Source organism: Mercenaria mercenaria, chromosome 14, assembly GCF_021730395.1.
Source record: "Mercenaria mercenaria strain notata chromosome 14, MADL_Memer_1, whole genome shotgun sequence".
Lineage (NCBI taxonomy): Eukaryota > Metazoa > Mollusca > Bivalvia > Venerida > Veneridae > Mercenaria > Mercenaria mercenaria.
The window spans coordinates 4972902-4997954 of record NC_069374.1 but is presented as its reverse complement, the minus strand read 5'-3'; the positions used below and the strand labels follow the sequence as shown (position 1 = coordinate 4997954).

The following is a 25053-nucleotide window of genomic DNA, read 5'->3' as shown; positions in this document are numbered from 1 at the left end:
CACCCCCTTTTCTTTTTGTTTTTCTAAAGTAGCGATCTAGCTCTTTATGGGAATATAAGTCTCTGAAAATCTGATATGCTAGAAAATGTCGAAACACCGTTATGAAGTGAGTGGATTTTATATGAAATAAAGAACAGCTGGATTTAGTGGTGTTCAGCCTTGAATTCCATGTCCCATGTGTGTTCCCATTTTTGTAACCTGGTTAAGGTCAGAGACCACCAATTCAAAAAAGTACAGGGAACTTACTGGGAATGAGGTAAGTGTATACCTGGGAATACATTGTGTACACTATGGTAGCGCTTTCATACTGTCGCACTGACGGAATGTGTGACGTCACGCTCTATGTATAGAATGCCTGGGAATAAGGTAACGTCTGTGCGTTCTGATTGGTCAGTCATGTAAACAAACCCAGGAAGTGATTATTTTTTCAAAATTGATATTTTATCACTGCATTTACAGTATGTTATGATACATTTTGACAAAATTTGCTACAATTTATGTGTATTGAAAAAAAGTTTTATCAAACGAATTTCTCCCGCCATGTCAATGATGTAAACAGGGGGTCATCTCATTCACACGAAAATTACTTAAATAAAGTATCACTATTCATATGTTTTTCGTCCGATATTTTGGTAGAACTAAGATTGTTCTTGAAAAACTTGTAATGAGATATACCTGTTTCGATGTATGGAAGGCCGTACACGCCATAATGTTACAATGTAAGTCTATGGGATAACAATTGGTGGTCTCCATGCTTTATGGGCTACCAGTCTATATCTTTTTAGCAGCAGAGTCGCAAAAATTACCTCCCCTTAACACATTCCGCCATTTGTAATTCAGAATGTTTTACCAGTTACCTACGTTCATTCTTTCAGCAATGAATCATGAATTTGAAATTATCACATATTGGACTCTTGGACCCCTTGATTTTGACCACGTATAAGACTGCCAGTGAGGTAAATTACTCAAATTTCAAGCGAAGCAGGGGGTTCCTATTTTTAAATCGAAAGTAGCATTTTTAGTTTGGAATCTGCTAGAATAAATAAAGCACACATAAAATCTTGATGAAAGTGTTCTAAAATAAACCCTGGGAGAGAAAATACAAAGGTCCCTTCTGGGGCTTCGAACCCTGGACCTCGGGGTCAGACAGAGATGTGGTTAATAGTGTCTGCCCACGTAGGCAGACACTAACCACATCGATAAAGTGTTAACCCAACTGCAAGGTGAAGGTGAATTTTATTTACCATAACTTTGTGAAACACAAGCTCTGTAGAGCTTTTGAGTGTCCCTGTGTTTTTTTTTAAGAACAGTTGAAACCAATTATACCTTACCATCAGCAATTTGCTGGTACACTTTTATAGGTTGGTCGACTGAGGCAATCATGATAAAGTGGCGTGCCCAAGGACAAACCAGAAATGGAGTTGCCAGGAATAGAACCTGAGTCCTTCACCGACGTAGGAAAGTGTCTTAGCCCTCTCAATCAATGCGTCCTTGCTTAAGCTGTTCGAAATGGCGTATAAACCTACTATCAGTGGTATCAAGACGTTTCACCTCCTAGACGTTTCTCCCCTAGACTTTTCACCTCCTGGTTGTTTCACCCCTAGATGTTTCACCCCCTGATTATTTATAGTGATTAAATAGGTGTTAAATGATCTGTTGTTGTACTATCACTTCTCCTCCTTTACTTTTCAGAGTTCTCCAGAATGACACTCCATGTCCACTGCATAAGTTCGTAAAACGCTATTGACACCATTCAAGCAAACCATCAGACTCAGAGAGAAAATACCAAGGTCCCTACTGGGGCTCGAACCCCGGACCTCATGATCCATAGGCGGACACTTTAACCACGTTGCTAAAGGGTTAACCCAACAGCAACACTTTGATCAAATAATAGGACGTTTTGGGACAGTGTGATAACATATGACTGTCGCTGTCCTGTCACGTCCAAACTTATTCTGCATATTTCTATTAGGAAATCCCCAATGAAATCTGTTGGGAACGTTTTCTGGTATATGTACAATGTATTTGTTATGATTACATCTCTGATAATGAATTTATGATACCGGTAAGGCTTAGAGGGATGACACCGATGAAATATCAGATCATAAAATAAGCCATCCCAATAAGCCAAATGAGTAAGGCTAGTCCCCACTTGGGTTGTCAGGAGCATGTGATACTGTAAATTTTAAGGGCAAATTCTTTTGGTTGTTTTTTAGGTTTTATTTCTAAACATCAGATTTTCAAATTATCATTATTATAGAAATGCTTGTTTATGTATGAATTACATTATCAGTAAAAATATTAATGCTTTCAAATTGTATTCAGATTTCCTTACATTCTTTACATGTATTAATTGCTGTAAATTGAATTGAGCTTTTCTAACCAGGTTTTCAACGAAAACCTTAGTTATTAGATTGGGGTAGATGTCGGTTGGGCGGGCGGGCGGCGGCGTCAAACTGGTGTTTCCGGTCAATAACTTTTGTTTCGGTAAAGGTATTTGAATAAAACTTGGTATGTATGTAGCTTATATCAAGACAAAGGCTGGGATTGATTTTGGGGTTTCTGGGGTCAAGGTCAAGGTCACTGTTACTTAAAATAGAAAAAGGGTTTCCGGTCAATAACTTTTGTTTCGGTAAAGATATTTGAATAAAACTTGGTATGTATGTAGCTTATATCAAGACAAAGGCTGGGATTGATTTTGGGGTTTTTGGGGTCAAGGTCAAAGTCACTGTTACTAAAAATAGAAAAAGGGTTTCCGGTCAATAACTTAACTTAGGAATGAGCTATCATGATGAAACATGGTGTATAGAAAACTTATATAAAGTTGTAGCTTGGGATTGATTTTGGGGTTTCTGGGATCAAGGTCAAGGTCATTGTTACTAAAAATAGGGTTAGGGTTAGGTTAGGGTTAGGGTTAGCATATCTTCTACATGCATGGAGGGATTTTGATGAAAGTTGGCACAATTGTTCACCATCATGAGACGGAGTGTCATGCGCAAGAACCAGGTCCCTAGGTCTAAGGTCAAGGTCACACTTAGAGGTCAAAGGATACAAGAATGAAAACTTTGTCCGGAGCATATCTTCTTCATGCATAGAGGGATTTTGATGTAACTTGGCACAATTATACACCATCATGAGACGAAGTGTCTTGCGCAGTTCCCTTCTTTAGAATTACTTCCCTTTGTTGTTACTATAAATAGCTTATATTGTAACTTTTTCATTACTAGTGTATTTTGACCAATCTCTACCTGTAAGGATTTCTGTGTGGAATGTTTTGTTTTGTATTTTTTTTTTTTTTTTTTTTTTTTTTTTTTTTTTTAAGATTAACTTCCCTTAGTTGTTACTATAAATAACTTATATTGTAACTTTTTTATAATTGACCGGAGGGAAAAACCAAGACCACTTTTCTGTGGTACAACATAGTTGTTACTTTCTAATTTTAGGTGTATTTAAAGGTATCTCTACCTGGTAAGGTGTTTTTTTGTGGACTTAGATAGGTGCTAGAGTAAAGAAATTTGCTGTGACGGGCGTATATTGTGACATTCTGGCACTCTTGTTTATTCTTATGAAAAGTGTTGAAAACCTGGTTTCGTGGCATTGCCGCGTTTCTTGTCCTGAATTTGCAACTGACTTTGCAAATCATTTTTTTTATATAAAGGATTTATACTTCATTCTAAGCTATGAGTTTTTTAAATGCAAAAATATTATCAGTAATGTCAATATTTTGATCAAATTTGTATTTGCCTTTTGCCTACATTTTTAAAGTTTAAATGATAATCAAGCCATTTAAAGTGTAATCAAGGAAACGTTACAAAAAAGGGTATTGCCAGGCCTTATATATTGTGAAGTCTTCTTTAAATTATAACCAGTATGGTTAAAAATATATTCAGACTCCTGTATGTATGAATACCAATTGCGAGACACGTCAGTCGATCTTATGATATATTAAGTTTTAGCTATCATAATTGTTGGTGTACTTTGATATACGCATAACTGATGTTGTTCTTTAATAATCATAATGTCACTCTCGTTTAATCAATTGTCTGTATTGTATGGATGTTTGATATTTATATATATGTATACGTGTGACCTTGATATATGTTATTGTTGTTTAAGGATGAGGAGCGTAAGCTCAAGTCTGAAAAAATAAAAGATTTGTTCTGTTTGTTCTATATTAGGACTGAGGGATTTATGTGAGTGACTGATTGTCCATGCTAAACAACTGGAATATAATATTAGACAAAATTCAAATTGCTTTTAATTGATTAATTGTTACTGATGAATAAGTAAATGAAATAACGAATATGAGAATGTCTGTAATGAAAGCTGAAATGATTGCCCCTTGTCTGCAGTCCCTTTGATTCAACTGCACCATGCCCCTTTTAGGTAAAGGTAAAGGTAAATTTTATTTACCGTCACTTTGTGGAACAATTAACATAAGCTCAGTAGAGCTTTTGAGCGACCCTATTTTAACCAATTATACCTTACCCCCAGCAATTTGCTGGTACCCATTTACAGCTGGGTCGACTGAGGCAATCGTGATAAAGTGCCTTGCCCAAGGACACACTGCAATGGGAGTAGCCAGGATTCGAACCAGGGGCCTTCACCTCAGTAGGAAAGCGTCTTAGCCCTCTCGACCAATGCGTCCACAAGGTCCTGGAAAAACACTGTTAGATGAGTAAGTTGGTCAAGAACTACATTGTATAACTCCTTGCATTTTGTTAGAATTATGGCTCTCATTTACAGTAAACCTCACTTATAAGGAACTCAGATATAAGGAACACTCGGTTATAAGGAACAGTTTTCAATTCCCCGATCTAATTCCTTCTTTATTCAATGTAAAAATCCTCGGTTATAGGGAACTCGGTTATAAGGAACAGTTTTTCCAGTCCAAAAGTATGAAATTCAGTGGAAAATCCCTCAGTTATAGCGAATAGACATATAGAATAAAAATTATTGAAAATCGGAAATAAACAGGAGAATCACTGATGACGTCAGAGTAATCTCGGCACGTTCACGCGCTTTCATGCACTTGAATAAAACAATTGATTTTGAACATTTCTATGATCTTTAGTTTGTTAATTCAAGGATACAATAAAAAGAAAATATATAATATCATCATTAACATTTATCAAATACTACAGGATAGTAGACTTGAGTTTATAATATTGATCATTATTAGTCCAGTTGCGTCACGATGGAAATATCCTAATCTTCTTCTTCTTGTCGTTTGCGGAAATATCCTAATAAATGTGCTAATTATGCGTGATTAACAATGGCAAACAGTCCAGTTTACCTAATTTCCAGTTGTAAGAATTATAGCAGATGCTAAAATAGACAATAGCAAAATTATAGGTATAATTTACACTTTAATCCGTATGTAAGACGCCGTTGTCTACTGTCTGCAAAATAGAAAATTGAACATTTATTTTATATAAGTATTGATGCCTATTCACTTAACATGCAGTAGAGCAAGGTAAGGGGCGTAACTGCAACATATCTTATAGTCATAATGTAGCGCTCTCTAAAAAAGAAAATAGAAATAACTGACACTAAAATAAACAAAAACTACGGTCATTCTTAACGACGTACATTTTGGCTTAGTTTAGGTTTAAAGCCGTGTTTCAACACTTTTTGAGTCGCATACATGCAGGCATTTTACCTTACCATCTCTCCAGAAAAGGACCGGTACTAGACTCGCAACTTTATCACATACAGATTTATGGTCGGTCCGGAGTGTGAACACATAGCCCTTTTCGAACGTCAGTCAAATAGTGTTCCCTATACAAATTGAGTTCGTTATACAAACCTCGGTTACAAGGAACTAGTTCGCTATACGGATATAAGGAACCTCGGTTATAAGGAACGAATTTTAGAGGTCCTAAGCTGTTCCTTATAAGTGAGGTTTACTGTATTTAGAATATAAGTATTTGTTGGTTTTACACTACAAAAACTATAACTTTGAACCGTTATACATGTTGTTGTCATTTCTGTGGTGAAAAAAAAGGCAAAGAATCATAACTCTTGCATAATCCTAATGCCACTTACTTACAGACAAGTATTGTAGATGGTTCTCTTTTATTATCTAACTTTGTATAAGATTTTTTGGCATAAAGGTAGCTAAAGGTCTATTTTTTAACACAGGTACATTACTGGGGAATACATCAGATCAGAAAGACAGCTGTTGTTGTAAATGATACCCTATTTCATGGTGTGTGTTTGCATTAATTGTTGTTTACAACAGATTTTATACGTTTATATTTTTTTTTCATCTTATGCAGGAAACTACACAATTGGAATAAGATAATCCAGAAGGTTGAAAATGGCTGCTTTTAGAACATTAGTTGGAGACAATGTAATACTTTGTGACCCGTGTGAAAATGAAGGACGCTATTTTCATGCAGAAGGTTTTTGTACTGATTGCAATGATTATTTGTGCTCAGAGTGTTTAAAAGTTCACCGACGTCCAGTTTTATGGCGATATCATCAAATTCTGACAAAGCAGGAGATACCAAAGACAAAGTCACTGGAAGAAGTAAAAGACAAATGTGTGGAACCATGTGCGCAACATCGAGATAAAATTCTGGAATACTTTTGTCCAGTTCATGATGAACTTGCATGTTCACTGTGCATGTTTAGAAAACACAGATTGTGTCAAGATGTTAGCTATATTCCAGACATTGCAGAGTCAGTCATTGAAAATAACGAACTGAAGGACTTGAAGGACAATTTTTCTGACTTTCTTAATGAAATCGATACATGTAGGAAGTTAGCAGAGAGGACCCTAGCTGAAGCAGAGGAAATTCGAAAAGAAGCTGTTAGAAAGTTGACAAATTTGAAACGTGAGATTTGTAATGTCTTTGACCAGGTATTGGAAGATATTGGGTTCATAAATCAATCTGATAGCAATAATATTAAAGCATCAAACAGTTGTTTCAACAGAGTTTCGAAAAGGATCAAAACCCATGTCAGTGTTTTAGAAAAGAAAGAAAAGGAGAATAAATGGTCACAGCTTTTTGTTGCAGCTAAACGTTTTAAGCTAGATTTGAAGGAAATGCAAGATGAAGTGGAAAAATCAAAGGAAAATTGCTGTGCCCAATACTTCGAAGTAGCTGTCACTGAAAAAGATATTGTAGAAATGCGGAAATGTCTTGGAAAAATCTGGAAGCTAAATGTTAGAAAGATTTTCCCTTCAAATGGGAACCAGGACCGGTTTTTGGGAGAAAATCAAACTGAGATGCAGTATACAGAAAGTAAAAAGAAGCTGGTACTTGAATGCTTGTCAAAGGTAACTACAAAATATTGCAGTAAGCAAATGAATCTTTGAATCTTGGCAGACTTAAAGCTGCCACCATAAAACAGAACATGGTAAGTTCTGTTTATCTAAAATATGTTCCATTGTCTCCTCCAACTTCTAGACTTTTTATGCCCCCGGCATCTACTGATGCGGGAGGCATATAGTGATTGTCCTGTTTGCCTTCCGTTTGCTCGTTTGTTCGTCCATCCATCCGTCTGTACGAGGTTAACCAAATGGGACCGTTTCGTCTAGCATCAATACCCCTTACTATAATGACTTGATACTAATGCAGATGTAACCTGTGACCATTCCTCATCTTCAGACATCACCTGACCTCAATTTGACCTTGACCTTGACTTCATTTTGGACTTGGGTTGCTTTATATGGGCCATCTCTTAGTTAACCAAATGGGACCGTTTCATCTAGCATCAATACTCCTTACTACAATGAACTGATATTAATGCAGGTGTAACCTGTGACCATTCCTCATCTTCAGACATCACCTGACCTCAGTTTGACCTTGAACTTGACCTCATTTTGGACTTAGGTTGCTTTATATGGGCCATCTCTTGGTTAACCAAATGGGACCGTTTCGTCTAGCATCAATACCCCTTGCAAGAATGAATTGATACTAATGCAGGTGTAACCTGTGACCATTCCTCATCTTCAGACATCACCTGACCTCAGTTTGACCTTGAACTTGACCTCGTTTTGGACTTGCTTTGTATTGACAAGGATGCAACTGGGGGGCATCAAGCGTTTATTGAACGCAGCTCCATGTTTAAATAGTTTTTAACTCAACCATACGAAGTATATGGAGAGCTATCCTACTCATCCCAGCGGCAGCATCGTCTTTCTGCGTCCCCACCATGGTTAAAATTTTTAACACTTCCTCTTTTTTTCCTTATCTATGTAATTACGTAAAGGAAATGGTTCAAGGTTCGATGCACTTTCACTCTATCTCAGTTATTCCTAAATGGATTTAATTCAAACTTAAAGTAGTTGTTCCACATCATCTCCCATATTATATGACACAAGACTCATAACTCTTGTACCAATATTTGATGAATTATCCCCTCCTTTTACTTAGAATTTCAGGTTAAAGTTTTTATGCACTTTCATTATATCTCAGTTATTTCTAAATGGATTTGAATCAAATGTAAAATAGTTGTTCAACATCATCACTCACATCATATGACACAAGGGACATAACTCTTGCACCAATATTTCATGAATTATTCCCCTTCGTGTTTTACTTAAAATTTTAGGTTGAAGTTTTGATACAACTTTGCTCTATCACGAAATGGATTTGATTCGAACTTACTATAGCTGTTTCACCTTATCACCCACATCATATGACACAAGATGCATAACTCTAGCACCAATTTCTCATGAATTATGCCTGGTCTTGTTTAGAATTTAAGGTTAGTATTGATGCATTTTCACTATATCTCAGTTATTACGAAAGGCATTTGATTCAAACAAAGTAGTTATTCCACATCATCACCCACATCATATAACACAAGGTGCTTAACTCTTGCACCAATATTTTATGGCCCACTTTAAGCTCAGTAGGTAAGAGCATCGGTGTACAGATTGCGGGGTCGCGAGTATGATCCTCGGGCGGGGCACATGTTCTCCGTGACTATTTGATAAACGACATTGTGTCTGAAATCATTAGTCCTCCACCTCTGATTCATGTGAGGAAGTTGGCAGTTACTTGGGGAGAACAGGTTTGTACTGGTACAGAATCCAGGAACACTGGTTAGGTTAACTGCCCGCCGTTACATGACTGAAATACTGTTGAAAAACGGCGTTAAACCCAAAACAAACAAACAAACAAAATATTTTATGAATTATGCACACTTTTTGGTTAGAATTATACTTTTATAATGTTTTGATACACTTTATCCTTATTTCTCTTATTACTTAATATTTTTGACACAGACTCAAGCTATTGTACATATCTTCACCCACCATTAGAGTCATTAAAAACTCCAGTGACAGCTCCAGTTTCCTCAGATGTGCCCAGATTCACTATTCAGCATCGAAATAGTTGAGCACACTGCCTCCTCAGCCTGGGGCCTCCAGTGCTAAAAATAGAAAACTCTGACATCTTATGCTCATGAATCGATTGTTGGATGTTCCCATTATTTGCTCAGAAACACCTTTTTATTAGCTCACCTGTCACATAGTGACAAGGTGAGCTTTTGTGATAACGCAGCGTCCGTCGTGCGTCGTCCGTGCATCCGTCCGTCCGTCCATCCATAAACTTTTGCTTGTGACCACTCTAGAGGTCACTTTTTATGGGATCTTTATGAAAGTTGGTCAGAATGTTCATCTTGATGATATCTAGGTCAAGTTCGAAACTGGGTCACGTGCCGTCATAAACTAGGTCAGTAGGTCTAAAAATAGAAAAACCTTGTGACCTCTCTAGAGGCCATATATTTCACAAGATCTTCATGAAAATTGGTCAGAATGTTCACCTTGATGATATCTAGGTCAGGTTCAAAACTGGGTCACGTGCCCTCAAAAACTAGGTCAGTAGGTCTAAAAATAGAAAAACCTTGTGACCTCTCTAAAGGCCATATTTTTCATGGGATCTGTATGAAAGTTGGTCTGAATGTTCATCTTGATGATATCTAGGTCAAGTTTGAAACGTGCGGTCAAAAACTAGGTCAGTAAATTTAAAAATAGAAAAACCTTGTGACCTCTCTAGAGGCCATATATTTCATGAAATCTTCATGAAAATTGGTCAGAATGTTCACCTTGATGATATCTAGGTCAAGTTCGAAAGTGAGTCACGTGCCGCCAAAAACTAGGTCAGTAGGTCAAATAATAGAAAAACCTTGTGACCTCTCTAGAGGCCATATTTTTCATGGAATCTGTATGAAAGTTGGTCTGAATGTTCATCTTGATGATATTTAGGTAAAGGTTAAAAGGGGGTCACGTGCATCAAAAATTAGGTCAGTAGGACAAATAATAGAAAAACCTTGTGACCTCTCTAAAGGCCAAATTTTTCATGGGATCTGTATGAAAGTTGGTCTGAATGTTCATCTTGATGATATCTAGGTCAGATTCGAAACAGGGTCATGTGCGGTCAAAAACTAGGTCAGTAGGTCTAAAAATAGAAAAACCTTGTGACCTCTCTAGAGGCCATACTTGTGAATGGATCTCCATAAAAATTGGTCAGAATGTTCATCTTGATGATATCTAGGTCAAGTTCGAAAGTGGGTCACGTGCCTTCAAAAAGTAGGTCAGTAGGTCAAATAATGAAAAAACGTGACCTCTCTAGAGGCCATATTTTTCATGGGATCTGTATGAAAGTTGGTCTGAATGTTTATCTTGATGATATATAGGTCAAGTTTGAAACTGGGTCAACTGCGATCAAAAACTAGGTCAGTAGGTCTTGAAATAGAAAAACCTTGTGACCTCTCTAGAGGCCATACCCTTGAATGGATCTTCATGAAAATTGGTCAGAACGTTCACCTTGATGATATCTAGGTCAGGTTTGAAACTGGGTCACGTGCCTTCAAAAACTAGGTCAGTAGGTCAAATAATAAAAAAACCTTGTGACCTCTTTAGAGGCCATACTTTTCATGGGATCTGTATGAAAGTTGGTCTGAATGTTCATCTTGATGATATCTAGGTCAGGTTTGAAACTGGGTCAAAGGTTTACCCTTTCACTATCCATAACAGTGGCGGGGGATTTAGCTATCTTTCAGACTGCCTTGTCTTAAATGTGATCAAATACTTCACGTTGATTGCACGTTAATTGGGCTGCAAGAGCTGAAAATAGAAAAAATGAAACACGCAAGTTTCAAACTCACAAACCACTTCAGGGATCATCTTACAAGGCGATTTGAGCGATATCGTTGTTTTAAAGTTGGCCATTTTGCCTAATTATCGCCTCCGGGCGAAATCCGAATCGCCAAGTTTTTCAGAGTGTTGTAATCTGTTTACTTTAAGTTGTAAAACTTGATGCATATTCTAGATTTAATTACCGATAAATCCACTGTCAACCCCACCTACTCGCCTGTCAAAGTTCAGTCAATCATAGCGTTAATATCCCACTGTAGTTAATCAGTAATATTGTAAACCGCCGCCATTTTGAAAATTTTCAAATCGGCGTATAAAAAGCTGATAAACTTAACAAATGCATGATCTTATGCATCAATTGTATATTATTTCTTGATTTCATTAAAAATTGCTTCAAAAATTATTTCAAATATGGCCAATTTCTGTAAATGAATTGCCCGGGTGCTGTGGATAAAAAAACGATCCAGTGGACGTCTGAACTGCCATACAAAATATTGTAAAAAGATCGCCAATATCTACAAGTTTGGTATTATTTTCGAAAAGATTAATAAATAAATCAGTTAAATGTATAAATCTGAACAAGTTGATGCAAAAATCGGGCATTATTAAAGCAAGAGAATCGAAACAAAAATTTTCATAGCGATTCAATGGTGCACCTGATAAATTTACAAGTTTCAGCCGTGTAAATTTCGGATAAAAATTTAAAGGCGACTTTTTCATAGCTCAGTTTGCTTTTTAATTAGAAATTCATGATTATAATAATGCAATATTCAATTTCCATAGATAATTACTGTTTATAAGTTATAGCAAGACCCATAGAAATTGAATATATAGGTGGGAAACTGAATACTATATGCCGAAACTTCTCCAAAACAAAATTGTCACACGATCTTGGTACAAAACTATATGACAAAATCTTGGTACGCTTATGTGGTACACATACCACAAAATTTCATATAAAAGTCTTATCCATATCCGTATAGCATACTGATAGGCCACCATTGCATCAGAATGAAGAAGATAGCAGATTGGATGTAGCTATACCAATGCCAGAACAGTTGAATGCAAGTCGAATCGCAACAGATGCAGAACCTGAAAATAGCACGGAAATAAAAGGTAAAGCAAATTAATGAGAAGTTACAAGTGGTATATTTATTTTTGTTTTATACTCTTGAAGTCAATTTATCAGTGAAATAAAATTGATATTTTCAAACAGTGAAAATATCATTTTTATTTTCACTTGTACGGAACTACAGTTCAATGCGAAATGATATGAATTTTATAAATGATAGGAATTTCCTTGTAAAATATTCTATACTTGCCTCCACACAAGGCCTTGAATGCAGACCAGGAAAAGAGCTTAAAGCTGGAATAATACTCAGATTGCTATACTCGATCCTTACAAAAATCTGCTTTCAATTTTTTTGAAAATTATATGAACAAAAGTCAGGGACGACAACTGGTACCAAATGCGCCCAGAGCAACGGAACACTTTTCACGCATCTTCGAGCAAGAACTTCTAAAAAGATATCTGCTCTCACCAGTAGTATGGTGGATGTTTATTGATGATATCCTAATGATAGGGCTTCACACTCGAAAGGAATCAAATTCCTTCTCTTTAGTCTTAAACTGTCATCATAACATAATCAAGATCAAAAGCAAAGTCAACTCAGAATCAGCCATCTTCCTTGATGATACAGTATTAAAAAGCGATAACAGCATCTTCATAAACATCATTTATACCAGACTTCAATCAAGATCAACCACATCTATGAACATTCCAGATAAAGAAAACATACAGATACCAGATGAAGAGCCACAATCTTGTACACGACTGAGAGACAACGCCAAGTTTGAACATAGCACAGCTAAATCATCAAGCACAGAAACACTCTGCCGAGATGAGAACCATGACAAAAAATCACAGATCTAAGAAAACACTTACGCACTCTGTTCTAAACAAACTCAGATAGACAATATAACACTTGCATTTATTTTATAGCAACTTTATTTCCATGATATATACATTTGCAGGTAACTTTCTACTTTATTTAAGAAAAACACTGGATTCTATTTTTAGCTAATGGTCACGTGACTAAAACACCTGATTTTTGTACTTTAGAAATATTTTATATGATATCTGTACCCTGAAGAAGGCTCTAGAAGCCAAAACGTCGGTCTTTAAATAAAAATAGTCAAACTTAACCTGCTCTGGTTGTGTGATTACACTACACTTCGGTGTTTTTATTAGCTCACCTGTCACAAAGTGACAAGGTGAGCTTTTGTGATCGCGCAGCGTCCGTCGTGTGTGCGTGCGTAAACTTTTGCTTGTGACCACTCTAGAGGTCACATTTTTCATGGGAAATTTATGAAAATTGGTCAGAATGTTCAGCTTGGTGATATCTAGGTCAAGTTCGAATCTGGGTAATGTGCGGTCAAAAACTAGGTCAGTAGGTCTAAAAATCGAAAAACCTTGTGACCTCTCTATAGGCCATATATTTCACAAGATCTTCATGAAAATTGGTCAGAATGTTCACCTTGATGATATCTAGGTCAAGTTCGAAACTGGGTCACGTGCCATCAAAAACTAGGTCCAAATATTAGAAAAACCTTGTGACCTCTCTAAAGGCCATATTTTTCATGGGATCTGTATGAAAGTTGGTCTGAATGTTCATCTTGATGATATATAGATCAAGTTCGAAACGTGCGGTCAAAAACTAGGTCAGTAGGTTTAAAAATAGAAAAACCTTGTGACCTCTCTAGAGGCCATACTTGTGAATGGATCTTCAAAAAAATTGGTCACAATGTTCATCTTGATGATATCTAGATCAAGTTCGAAACTGGGTCAAGTGCAGTCAAAAACTAGGTCAGTAGGTCTAAAAATAGAAAAACCTTGTGACTTCCGTAGGGGCCATATTTTTCAATGGATCTTCATGAAAATTGGTCAGAATGTTCATCTTGATAATATCTAGGTCAACTTCGAAACTGGGTCAAGTGCGGTCCAGAACTAGGTCAGTAGGTCTAAAAATAGAAAATCTTTGTGACCTCCCTAGAGGCCATATTTTTCAATGGATCTTCAGGAAAATTGGTCAGAATGTTCACCTTGATGATATCTAGGTCAGGTTCGAAACTGGGTCACATGCATCAAAAACTAGGTCATTAGGTCTAAAAATAGAAAAACCTTGTGACGTTTTTAGAGACCATATTTTTCAATGGATCTTCATGAAAATTGGTGAGAATGTTCACCTTGATGATATCTAGTTCAAGTTTGAAAGTGGGTGACGTGCGGTCATTAGGTCTGAAAATAGAAAAACCTAGTGACCTCTCTAGAGGCCATATTTTTCAATGGATCTTCATGAAAATTGGTCAGAATGTTCACCTTGATGATATCTAGGTCAAGTTTGAAAGTGGGTCATATGTGTCAAAAACTAGGTCATTAGGTCTAAAAATAGAAAAACCTTGTGACCTCCCTAGAGGCCATATATTTTAATGGATCTTCATGAAAATTAGTCAGAATGTTCATCTTGATGATAACTAGGTCAGATTCGAAACTGGGTCATGTGTGGTCCAAAACTAGGTCAGTAGGTCCAAAAATAGAAAATCCTTGTGACCTCCCTAGAGGCCATATTTTTCAATGGATCTTCATGAAAATTGGTGAGAATGTTCACCTTGATGATATCTAGGTCAGGTTCGAAAATGGGTCACATGCGGTCAAAAACTAGGTCAGTAGGTCTAAAAATAGAAAAACCTTGTGACCTCTCGAGAGGCCGTATTTTTCAATGGATCTTCATAAAAATTGGTGAGAATGTTCACCTTGATGATATCTAGGTCAAGTTCGAAACTTGCGGTCAAAAACTTGGTCAGTAGGTCTAAAAATAGAAAACCTTGTGTCCTCTCTAGAGGCCATACTGTTCAGGAGATCTTCGTGAAAATTGGTGAGAATGTTCACCTTGATGATATCTAGGTCAAGTTTGAAACTGGGTCACTAGCCTTCAAAAACTAGGTCATTAGGTCAAATAATAGAAAAACCTTGTGACCTCTCTAGAGACTATATTTTTCAAATGATCTTCATGAAAATTGGTCAGAATTTTTATCTCGATGATGTCTAGGTCAGGTTCAGAACTGGGTCACATGAGCTCTAAAACTAGGTCACTATGTCAGATAATAGAAAAAACGACGTCATGCTCAGTTAAGACTGGGTCATGTGGGGACAGGTGAGCCATTCAGGACCATCGTGGTCCTCTTGTATTAAAATATTCTTTTGTAAACTTTAAGGTAAAGATGTATAAAAGTAATAAAAGGATCATAAATATTTACATTTTATCATAATGAAATGTAGAGAAAAACAAAAAAAACAGGAAACGTAATAGAACTATTTATAGCTTTTTCTACAAAGCATCCTGACATCACGACATTATGATGTTATGATGCGATGCAATCATCATGACGTTGCGCAGACAAACTGAATATAATTTGGTTAAAAACATTAAAAATGCATAAAATAAATAGAAAAAATTTACTTGTTTCAGTGTAAGATGGAAATATATTTCACTCGTGAACACCATAATTTACATTTTCACTTGTGGCTGCGCCACTCGTGAAAATATTGCATTGTAGTGTTCACTCAGTGGAATATATTTTGATCTTGCACTGAAACAAACAAATATCCTCTATATCTTTGCCAAGAAGGTAGAGAATGACAATGTAACTTTTTAAACTGTATTTGGTTTATATTGGACTGAACTTTGTTTGACTTAATATGTGTTACTAGCATTACATTTGTAGGTATTTTTTGAAAAGAAAAGGCAAATTTGTAATATTTCATTAAGGCTAATACATGATGATAAATAAATTGTGCTAGCAGTGTCTGGATTTTACAATATTTAAGTTGTTGAGGCTACGTATGTAGGATATACTAGAACAACAAGCAAGGACAGAAAATCAATTAGGACAGTTGCAAAAGAAACAACAAACAACAACATAGTAGTAATGTATGTGTGGATGTGTATATTAAGGATTTTTACACCAGGCTAAAAACCCAACATATATATTGAAGATAAAGCTGATACCCTTGGGTTTGCATATTATTGCTGATTTAGTTGTTAATTTCTGTAGGTCTATGGAGTCCTGCAAATCCCAATGGCATACAACAATATAGTCGTGAGTTTCTGTTGGAGCTACAAACCAGTTTTCATGCTCTCCATAAACCTGCAGGTGTTCTTGACATTCCAAAAATTGTTTTTGATAAGGTATTTGAAATTTTCTTTTATAATTGTGCTCTGAAACAAGGCCATTTGTTACCCTTAAAGTGAAGCCATATTTCAGAGCAGGAGTAGAATGTTCAGTGCACAAATTTGAGGAATAAATCCGAAAAAATAAGTTAGCAATGTTCAGATTTACAATATATATAATTGTATTAATTTTGAGATTATAGGCAAGCAACACAAAATACATTCAAAACCATTGTGTAGCAAAAAGATGTATACATTATAGTTCACTTCAATGCAAAATATTAATAAATTTTAGTATTCTTTTCTTACCATATTGTTATTTCACTGAATACATTTCTTTCCATTATTTTAAGCCATTGATAGACAATGACGAGGGACCGGTAGATACAATTTGTACAGAGACTAGTGACGTTTGTGATCGCATGGCTAATTTTAGCTGGGTCGGACATAATACTAAGAAAAAGGTAACTAATATAATTATGTGTATATTATATGTATATATTTCAAATCATGATCTTAATTCTCACATAACAATCCTAAATGTGCACTGATAATTATTTCAGTATTGTTTTACTTTCTGGTCCTTCAGAGTGTTGTTTTAGATGGCACTTTTTGTTTCAGAAAAGAAGGAAAAAAAGAAAACCCCATTCAGATGGTAATGATAACCAGAAAAACACCAATAGTATTTTTGAAGATAAGCTGGTGAAGGATATAAGTGACGGTGATAACGTTGAAATAGTAACTGGTGTGAGGTCAATAAATACAATGACGCAGTCTAACAATGTCTTAACAGATCAAGATGACAAATCGGTGAGTTTTTGGCTTGACTATTTGAAATGTTTATGTCATCAGTGTCAAAGACCTGGTAGGCATATAGTGTTTGAACTGTCCCTCATTTGATCTGTCCTTTCACTTTCTTGAGTTCTCAACTCCTACTACAATTTCCCTCCAATTGAAATGAAATTTGGTATAATACATCATTGGCATGAAATGGACATGCATATAAATTTATTTTAGGGGCTTATATATCAGGTTTTTTTTGGAGTTGACCTCTTTTCAGCTTGACTCCAGAGAAAAAGAAGGTCTGTTGTACTGGCCCAGTCATTGGTATTGCCGTTGCATTCAAGTTAAAGTGTTATGGCAAGCTTCTCAGTTTCACTAGATGAGCCGCACAATGGGAAAACCAACATAGTGGCTTTGCGACCAGCATGGATCCTGACCAGCCTGCGCATCCGCGCAGTCTGGTCAGGATCCATGCTGTTCGCTTTCAAAGACTATTATTATTAGAGAAACCATTAGCGAACAGCATGGATCCTGACCAGACTGCACGGATGCGCAGGCTGGTCTGGATCCATGCTTGTCGCAAACCCACTACGTTGGTTTTCTCATGGCATGGCTCATTTATTTGTAACTACTGCCACTGTTATCATGAAACATTATTTAAGGATTGGTCTCGGTAAGAAACAGACATCTTTTAGTTTAGTGTCTTGTATCCTAAAGGTCAAGGTTGCTGGGGTCAAATGTGATAATGCTTGTTAATATTTTATGGGAAGTTTCTTAGTTTCACTGTATCTTCTTAGTTACTGCCCTTATAGTCATCTATAAGAAGATCATTTGGAAGCATAGAACATAACCAAGCAAGATAATAGAACACTTGGTTTCATTGCATCTGTTCATAAGACATCGAAAAATGTGCAACACCCTTCTTGCTGCTTAGCACCAGCTTAAGCAGAATTCTGTTGTAGCAAAATTGAATGGACGCAAGGGCATAGCACCCATTATGCACAGTTCGCATGTGCGTAATATAAAAAATTCCAGGCATGTTTGTTCGAAATATTGACCTTTAAAGTGTTCAAAGTCGCCTTGAATTATATGCCACAAAATGGGTCAGAATGCACAATTTTTAGCTCACCTGTCACAAAGTGACAAGGTGAGCTTTTGTGATCACGCGGCGTCCGTAAAATTTTGCTTGTGACCACTCTAGAGGTCACATTTTTTGTGGGATCTTTATGAAAGTTGGTCAGAATGTTCATCTTGATGATATCTAGGTCAAGTTTGAAACTGGGTCAACTGCGATCAAAAACTAGGTCAGTAGGTCTAAAATTAGAAAAATCTTTTGACCTCTATAGAGGCCATATTTTTCAATGGATCTTCATGAAAATTGATCTGAATGTTCACCTTGATGATATCTAGGTCAGTTTTGAAACTGGGTCACGTGCGGTCAAAAACTAGGCCAGTAGGTATAAAAATAGAAAAACCTTGTGACCTCTCTAGAGGCCATATTTTTCATGAGATCTTCATGAAAATTAGTGAGAATGTTCACCTTGATGATATCTAGGTAAAATTCAAAACAGGGTCACGTACCTTCAAAAACTAGGTCAATAGGTCAAATAATAGAAAAACCTTGTGACCTCTCTGGAGACCATATTTTTCAATGGATCTTCATGAAAATTGGTCAGAATTTTTATCTTGATAATATCTAGGTCAAGTTCAAAACTGGGTCACATGAGCTCAAAAACTAGGTCACTATGTCAAATAATAGAAAAAACAACGTCATACTCAAAACTGGGTCATGTGGGTAGAGGTGAGCGATTCAGGACCATCATGGTCCTCTTGTTTATCTAAGTCTCCAAATTTTTTTTTTCTCCAAATCTATTTTGAATATGAATATTACATCTGTTATATGTTTGACTGCATGAATTCTGTTTCTAATTCTTGTTGTTTGCAATATCTATTAATCTTTTCAAGTCCAATGAAACCTAATGAAGTGGTTGCAGTCACCTATGTACATGCCATAGATAATTTAAGTCCCATGTTGTTCTATACAAAACAAATTGGAACCATCGTCTTTCCCTTGCATGATCGTAAGAGGCGACAAATGGGGTCTGGACATTTAGTTTTGCTGTATCTCTGTGATTCCAGCAGGTATAAAAGTTTTGATTCCATATCTCATGTTTTATGTTACGTTTTATCTTAAGTAAATAAGATATGAAACCAAAATGTTTAGTCCTGTTGTTTGACACCATAATTTTAACCTGTACCCTGTACTGAGTTGGTATGTGGTAAAATCCAAAGCTGCAAGACATCATACCAAAAAAAACCCACATGTTCTTAGGGTACTTTACTAATTACTGGTTGTGCTGTCTGGCTTTTGCTAATAAACCCAAGGGCATAAATCCTTCTTTTCATTTCATGATTAACCATTTTGGATGCAATATCCAAGTTTCTAGAATGCAGCCCGATGAATTGAAAGTCCACATGTTTAAAATGGATATGTATACAGAAAGACATAGGCATGACAAAGTGAAATATAATCAGACAGAAGGTGGTGATATTGTTTGCAGTATATGTATTCTATATATCTTCTGAATTTTACAATACTTACAGGACAAGAAACAAGCAGATGGAAGTGTTGTTCCTCAGAACCGGACGGGTGCATCAATGAAGACGTTAAGACAAACAATGCATGTGTATTTAGCTAAAGGATCTGCAGATAATCATGATGTCATAAGTTGGATTGACGGTAACGTCGAGGAATCAGTTAGAAGAGGGAATTCATTTATGAAAATTCTAATGACTAACATTTGTATACATTCACTCGAAAAAGGTTTGTGTTTTCATCTACCTTAAGGGTACTTTTTATCGTGATAAAGTATTTTCTGGTATTTCCCAAGCTCATCAGAGTGTTTGGAATATTTAATTATTTCATACTGCAGTGCTTTCCAAAAGAAGTGAGAACGATGATAAATAAACATGACCTGGTCAGCAAATTTTAAAAAGTCTTTATGAATACATTTGTATTTGATAGACTAATGAAAAGATTTTCTCAGGTTACTTTGAATGCACATTACCTCTTTGTCAGTTGTACATTAACAATGCAGTGTAGTTACATATAAAAAATGATACATACATTATAGATTTATTTTATAAAAGCGAACGTTAGGCTTATCACTTTTGTCAAGCCGGCAAGCAGGAAGCTAGCATGCTCACAGTGATGGTTTGGTGCATTGTGCGTCCGTCTGTCAATCCGGATTTGTTTGTCTGGACCATAAATTACTTCGACATGCATGGAGCAATCTCTTTTTTAGCTCGACTATTCGAAGATTAGGGGAGCTATCCTACTCGCCCCGGCGTCGGCGTGAGCGTTAGCGTGAGTGTCACACAAATGTTAAAGGTTGTGTACCAACCCAAATATTTTCAAAGTCCATTGAGATATTGCTTTCAGATTTTGCTTACTTGTTTACATCATGACCCCGGTCTGTAAAAAGGAGGAGGCAACTCTATCAAGCATTTTGACAGAATTATGGCCCCTTTTCGACTTAGAATAAATGTTAAAGTTTGCGTACCACCCCAAATATTTTCAAAGTCCATTGAGATATTGCTTTCATATTTTGCATACTTGTTTACCATCATGACCCCAGTCTGTAAAAAGGAGGACTGATTTCATGTCAAATTACCTCCCTTTATTTCAAATTAAAATTGTTATATCTCCATAACTAATGAAGATACTGATCTGAAATTCATTTATGTCAACAGATTTATTTGGTAGATCCTTCTTTTGTCCACTTACAATATTTTTTTTTTTTTATTACTTCCCTTTTACGTTACTATAAATAACTTATTTTTAGTAACTTTTTTTATAATTGGCCGTAGGGAAAACACGAGACCAGTTGTCTGTGGTACAACATGGATGGTACCTCCAATTTTTAGGTGTATTTTAACATATCTATACCTTGTAAGATTTTTTTTTTTTTGGTTAAATTTCTTCCCTTTGTTGTTCCTGTCCTTTGGACTTAGATATTTTTTCTGAGGACCTTCTTGTCCTCAAGTGCAATGATAACAGGTGAGCGATATAGGGCCATCATGACCCTCTTGTTCAAGAATTATGGCCCTTTTTTTACTTAGAAAATCATGGGTAGACAAGTTTTTCTATTATACAAAAAAAATCAGATGAGCGTCAGCACCCGCAAGGCGGTGCTCTTGTCTAATTTATGGTAATATATTTATGAAAAATACTGCTTTTATCATGACACAATTTTCCCCTATTTTAGTAGTTATGGCACAATTTTCTCCTTGTTACGGGCCCTGCCACCATTCCCCCAAAACTAAAAATCATTGAGTTGAGTCTGTAATAAAGAAATATTTTCTAAAAATTCACAGATGACGAAGTTGAATGCGTTTTTGATGTTGATAAGATCCGTGACAGGCAAGATTTGCTACGGAAGTATCTTGCACATAATCCAGACCTGGAACTGCAGGCCCTGTATGCGTTACAGCTATTTGTTGGAAAACGCAAATGTCCTCCAGGTCAAGTACATCTTCCATTGCTTTCCATTTTAATAAATTCATTGATTGAATGATACTCTCTAAATAAATAGATGGATTTTTGAGAGTGGAGTCTGTAGAACTAAGCAAATTATTGTTCAGATGTTACTGAAAGACCATGCACAATAGGAAGGTTGAGATTGGAAAGGAAAGCAATATGATTCTTGAAAACCGATCAGAAAGTTGAAAAGGTTGAGTCTTTTTATCAATGAAAACACTTTGATGACTCTATACATAATTTAACTCCAATGTGTTTTTAAAGTTAATAAGTTGTATACACCTGAGGGGTTAGAAGCTTTTGATAACTTGCTGGTTGATAAAAATTTGAAAACCACATGCCAAACATTGTAAACATGTTAAATTATTTTCTATTTCATAGGAAATATTCGAGAGATATTGGATGTACTATATGAAGCTGACATTATCTCAGAAGATGGTTTTTTCAAGGTATATACATTGTATAAACTTACAAAACTGGCACTGAATATGGCGTCCAAGATATATTCTGTAAAAACCATTGTCGAGTTTTAGACTAATCAGATGAAAATGTTGAATATGTCTTCATTTATGTATAAAGTACATTGTGATTACTGACAATGAGCTCTGTGTTATTTTGGACTGTTACATGTCAGTAAATATGACTGTGTTATGGCGCTTAGGTCCAATAATGCAGTTAGAAAAACATCATGGTATGGTCAATTGTGACGTATTGTCTGTCATTGTTCTATCTCTTTACTGTATGATATACATGTAGTTAATTATGTAAACCAACCTTATGGTAAAAATGAAAATCATTATTAATCTTTAGCCTGCTGGCAGTCATGTTGCCTTTGAGACCACATCAGGCTGCACTGTTTGCTATTCAGTCAGTCAAATTTCAGTTTACACCTTGATTAATAAACGGTATTGCCAAAATTGAATGATGGACCAGTCCATTTTAGAAACTTAGCAGGCTAAAGGTTAAGCTTACTAAAAATTGAAATGTATACAAACATTTTTACAGTGGGAGACCTCTGAAGAGATGAAGGAATGTAAAGAAACGATCCTGAAGCAAGTTATTCCATTCTTTGCCTGGTTGCTGACAAAAGGCAAATGGTAGTGGCAAGTTATTTGAGACAAACAGACATAACCGGGGAATAATGGTAGTCTTTATTTCATTTTTGAAGTGTGATTGTAGAACCAGAACTTATGACTTTCGTCAAACTGTATATTTATTTGTTTGGTTCATTAATAGACATTCCATGATGCTCTTCAGGCCATTCCAGTCTGTCATGTTTGATTTTATACATTGTATTTAGGTTTTAGCTGGACAATTCAACTAGTCACCCGGCCAGTGTTGTCGGTTAAGGTTTATGTGTGCAAGACCATTGCATGTATTGGATTGACACTTAACAAAAGGTTTCCTAATCACCTGTTACTGAAATAATTGAGACAACTTTTGGATTAATTTAATTGAAATTATGGCCTTTTTTGACTTCAGTTTTGAGTGCAAGTAACTGTCAAGGTGTATCTCAATAACAACCTGATGTATTAGATTAAAAAAAGCCTATTGAAATAACTAAGTTAAACGACTCTTTGTTGAAATTAATATAAATTATTTCCATTTTGCAACTTCAAAAATCTGGTTTAAGTTTTGTGCTTATCTACTGAACTGTTTTTCAGTAACAACTGTATAAATGTATTGGATTGAAACTGCACACAATACTTACAAATCATCAGATCTATAGAAATAGTACTAGAAAATTATGGCCTTTTTTATCGACTAAAGTTTTTTGTGCAACAATTTAGCAGTATCTCAGTAACAACCGCATATACTGGATTGAAACTTCATACAAGACATCTTTCTCATCAAATGTACTTAAATACTCAAGTAAGATAACTCTTGCTTGAAGTTCATTAAAATTACAAAAATGTATCGCCTTTGATTGACTTAGAAAATATGGTTAAATTTAGTAAGTTGTTATAATTGTTGCAATGAAATTTTTATTTGTAAAAGATTGTAATAAGATATTTCAGTTTCCTAAATCATGCCAAGTTATGGCTTTTATTTGATTAAAAAGTTGTTAAATAGTCGAGCTCACTGTCTTATGGACTGTCCTTGTTATAAACATTTTATTAATCCCCCGCCGTGGCGGAGGGATTATAGGAATGGTCTGCGTCCGTCCTTCCGTCCGTAACACTTTCGTGTCCGCTCCATATCTCCTAAACCCCTTGAAGGATTTTCATCAAACTTGGGTCAAATGATCACCTCATCAAGACGATGTGCAGAACCCATGAGTCAGCCTTGTCGGTTCAAGGTCAAGGTCACAGCTCAAGGTCAAAGGTTTGAGCCTGCCATTTTGTGTCCGCTCTATATCTCCTAAACCCCTTGAAGGAATTTTATAAAACTTGGGTCAAATGATCACCTCATCAAGACGATGTGCAGAACCCATGAGTCAGCCATGCCAGCTCAAGGTCAAGGTCACAACTCAGGGTCAAAGGTTTGAGCCTTCCATTTTGTGTCCGCTCTATATCTCTTAAACCCCTTGAAGGAATTTTATAAAACTTGGGTCAAATGATCACCTCATCAAGACGATGTGCAGAACCCATGAGTCAGTCATGCCGGCTCAAGGTCAAGGTCACAACTTAGGGTCAAAGGTTTGAGCCTTCCATTTTGTGTCCGCTCTATATCTCCTAAACCCCTTGAAGGATTTTCATCAAACTTGGGTCAAACGATCACCTCATCAAGGCGATGTGCAGAACTTATGAGTCAGCCATGTCGGCTCAAGGTCAAGGTCACAACTGAAGGTCAAAGGTTTGAGCCTTCCATTTCGTGTCTGCTCTATATCTCCTAAACCCCTTGAAGGAATTTTATAAAACTTGGGTCAAATCATTACCTCATCAGAACGATGTGCAGAAATTATGAGTCAACCATGCCAGCTCAAGGTCAAGGTCACAACTAAGGGTAGAAGGTTTGAGCCTTACATTTGGTGTCCACTCTGTATCTTTTAAACCCCTTCAAGGATTTTCATCAGACTTGGGTCAAATGATCACCTCATCAAGAACTCATGAGTCAGCCATGTCAACTCAAGGTCAAGGTCACAACTCAAGGTCAAAGGTTTCAGCTCTGTATCTCCTAAACCCCTTCAAGGATTTTCATGAAACTTGGGTCAAATGATCACCTCATCAAGACGTTGTGCAGAATTCATGAGTCAGCCATGTCAGTTCAAGGTCAAGGTCATAGCTAAAATCAAAGGTTTACCCTTTCACTATCCATAGCAGTGGCGGGGGATTTAGCTGTCTTTCAGACTGCCTTGTTGATGTTATATTGTATGTTTTTGTGAAAGTTGTTCTTTTCATTAATGTTTTCAACCATTATACAATAAATACAGATACAAAATA

General features: G+C 36.2%; 1 protein-coding gene across 1 annotated transcript; it reads left to right on the top strand.

Moving 5' to 3' along the window:
- The first annotated feature begins 873 nt into the window (after positions 1 to 873).
- Positions 874 to 25053, top strand: LOC123526207 (uncharacterized). Its single transcript, XM_045305258.2, has 10 exons — positions 874 to 956; positions 6282 to 7288; positions 12100 to 12232; positions 16232 to 16365; positions 16701 to 16811; positions 16969 to 17157; positions 19735 to 19954; positions 21508 to 21654; positions 22052 to 22119; positions 22676 to 25053. The coding sequence occupies exons 2-10, from the start codon at positions 6323 to 6325 to the stop codon at positions 22769 to 22771; spliced, it is 2064 nt and encodes a 687-aa protein (XP_045161193.2). The 5' UTR covers positions 874 to 956; positions 6282 to 6322; the 3' UTR covers positions 22772 to 25053.

Bases quoted from the DNA above. Each gene is read 5' to 3' on its own strand.
- LOC123526207 (XM_045305258.2), top strand. From the start codon at position 6,323: ATGGCTGCTTTTAGAACATTAGTTGGAGACAATGTAATACTTTGTGAC. The intron at 19,955-21,507 runs GTTTGTGTTTTC...AAAAATTCACAG, and splicing joins TATACATTCACTCGAAAAAG to ATGACGAAGTTGAATGCGTT. The intron at 22,120-22,675 runs GTATATACATTG...ACATTTTTACAG, and splicing joins CAGAAGATGGTTTTTTCAAG to TGGGAGACCTCTGAAGAGAT.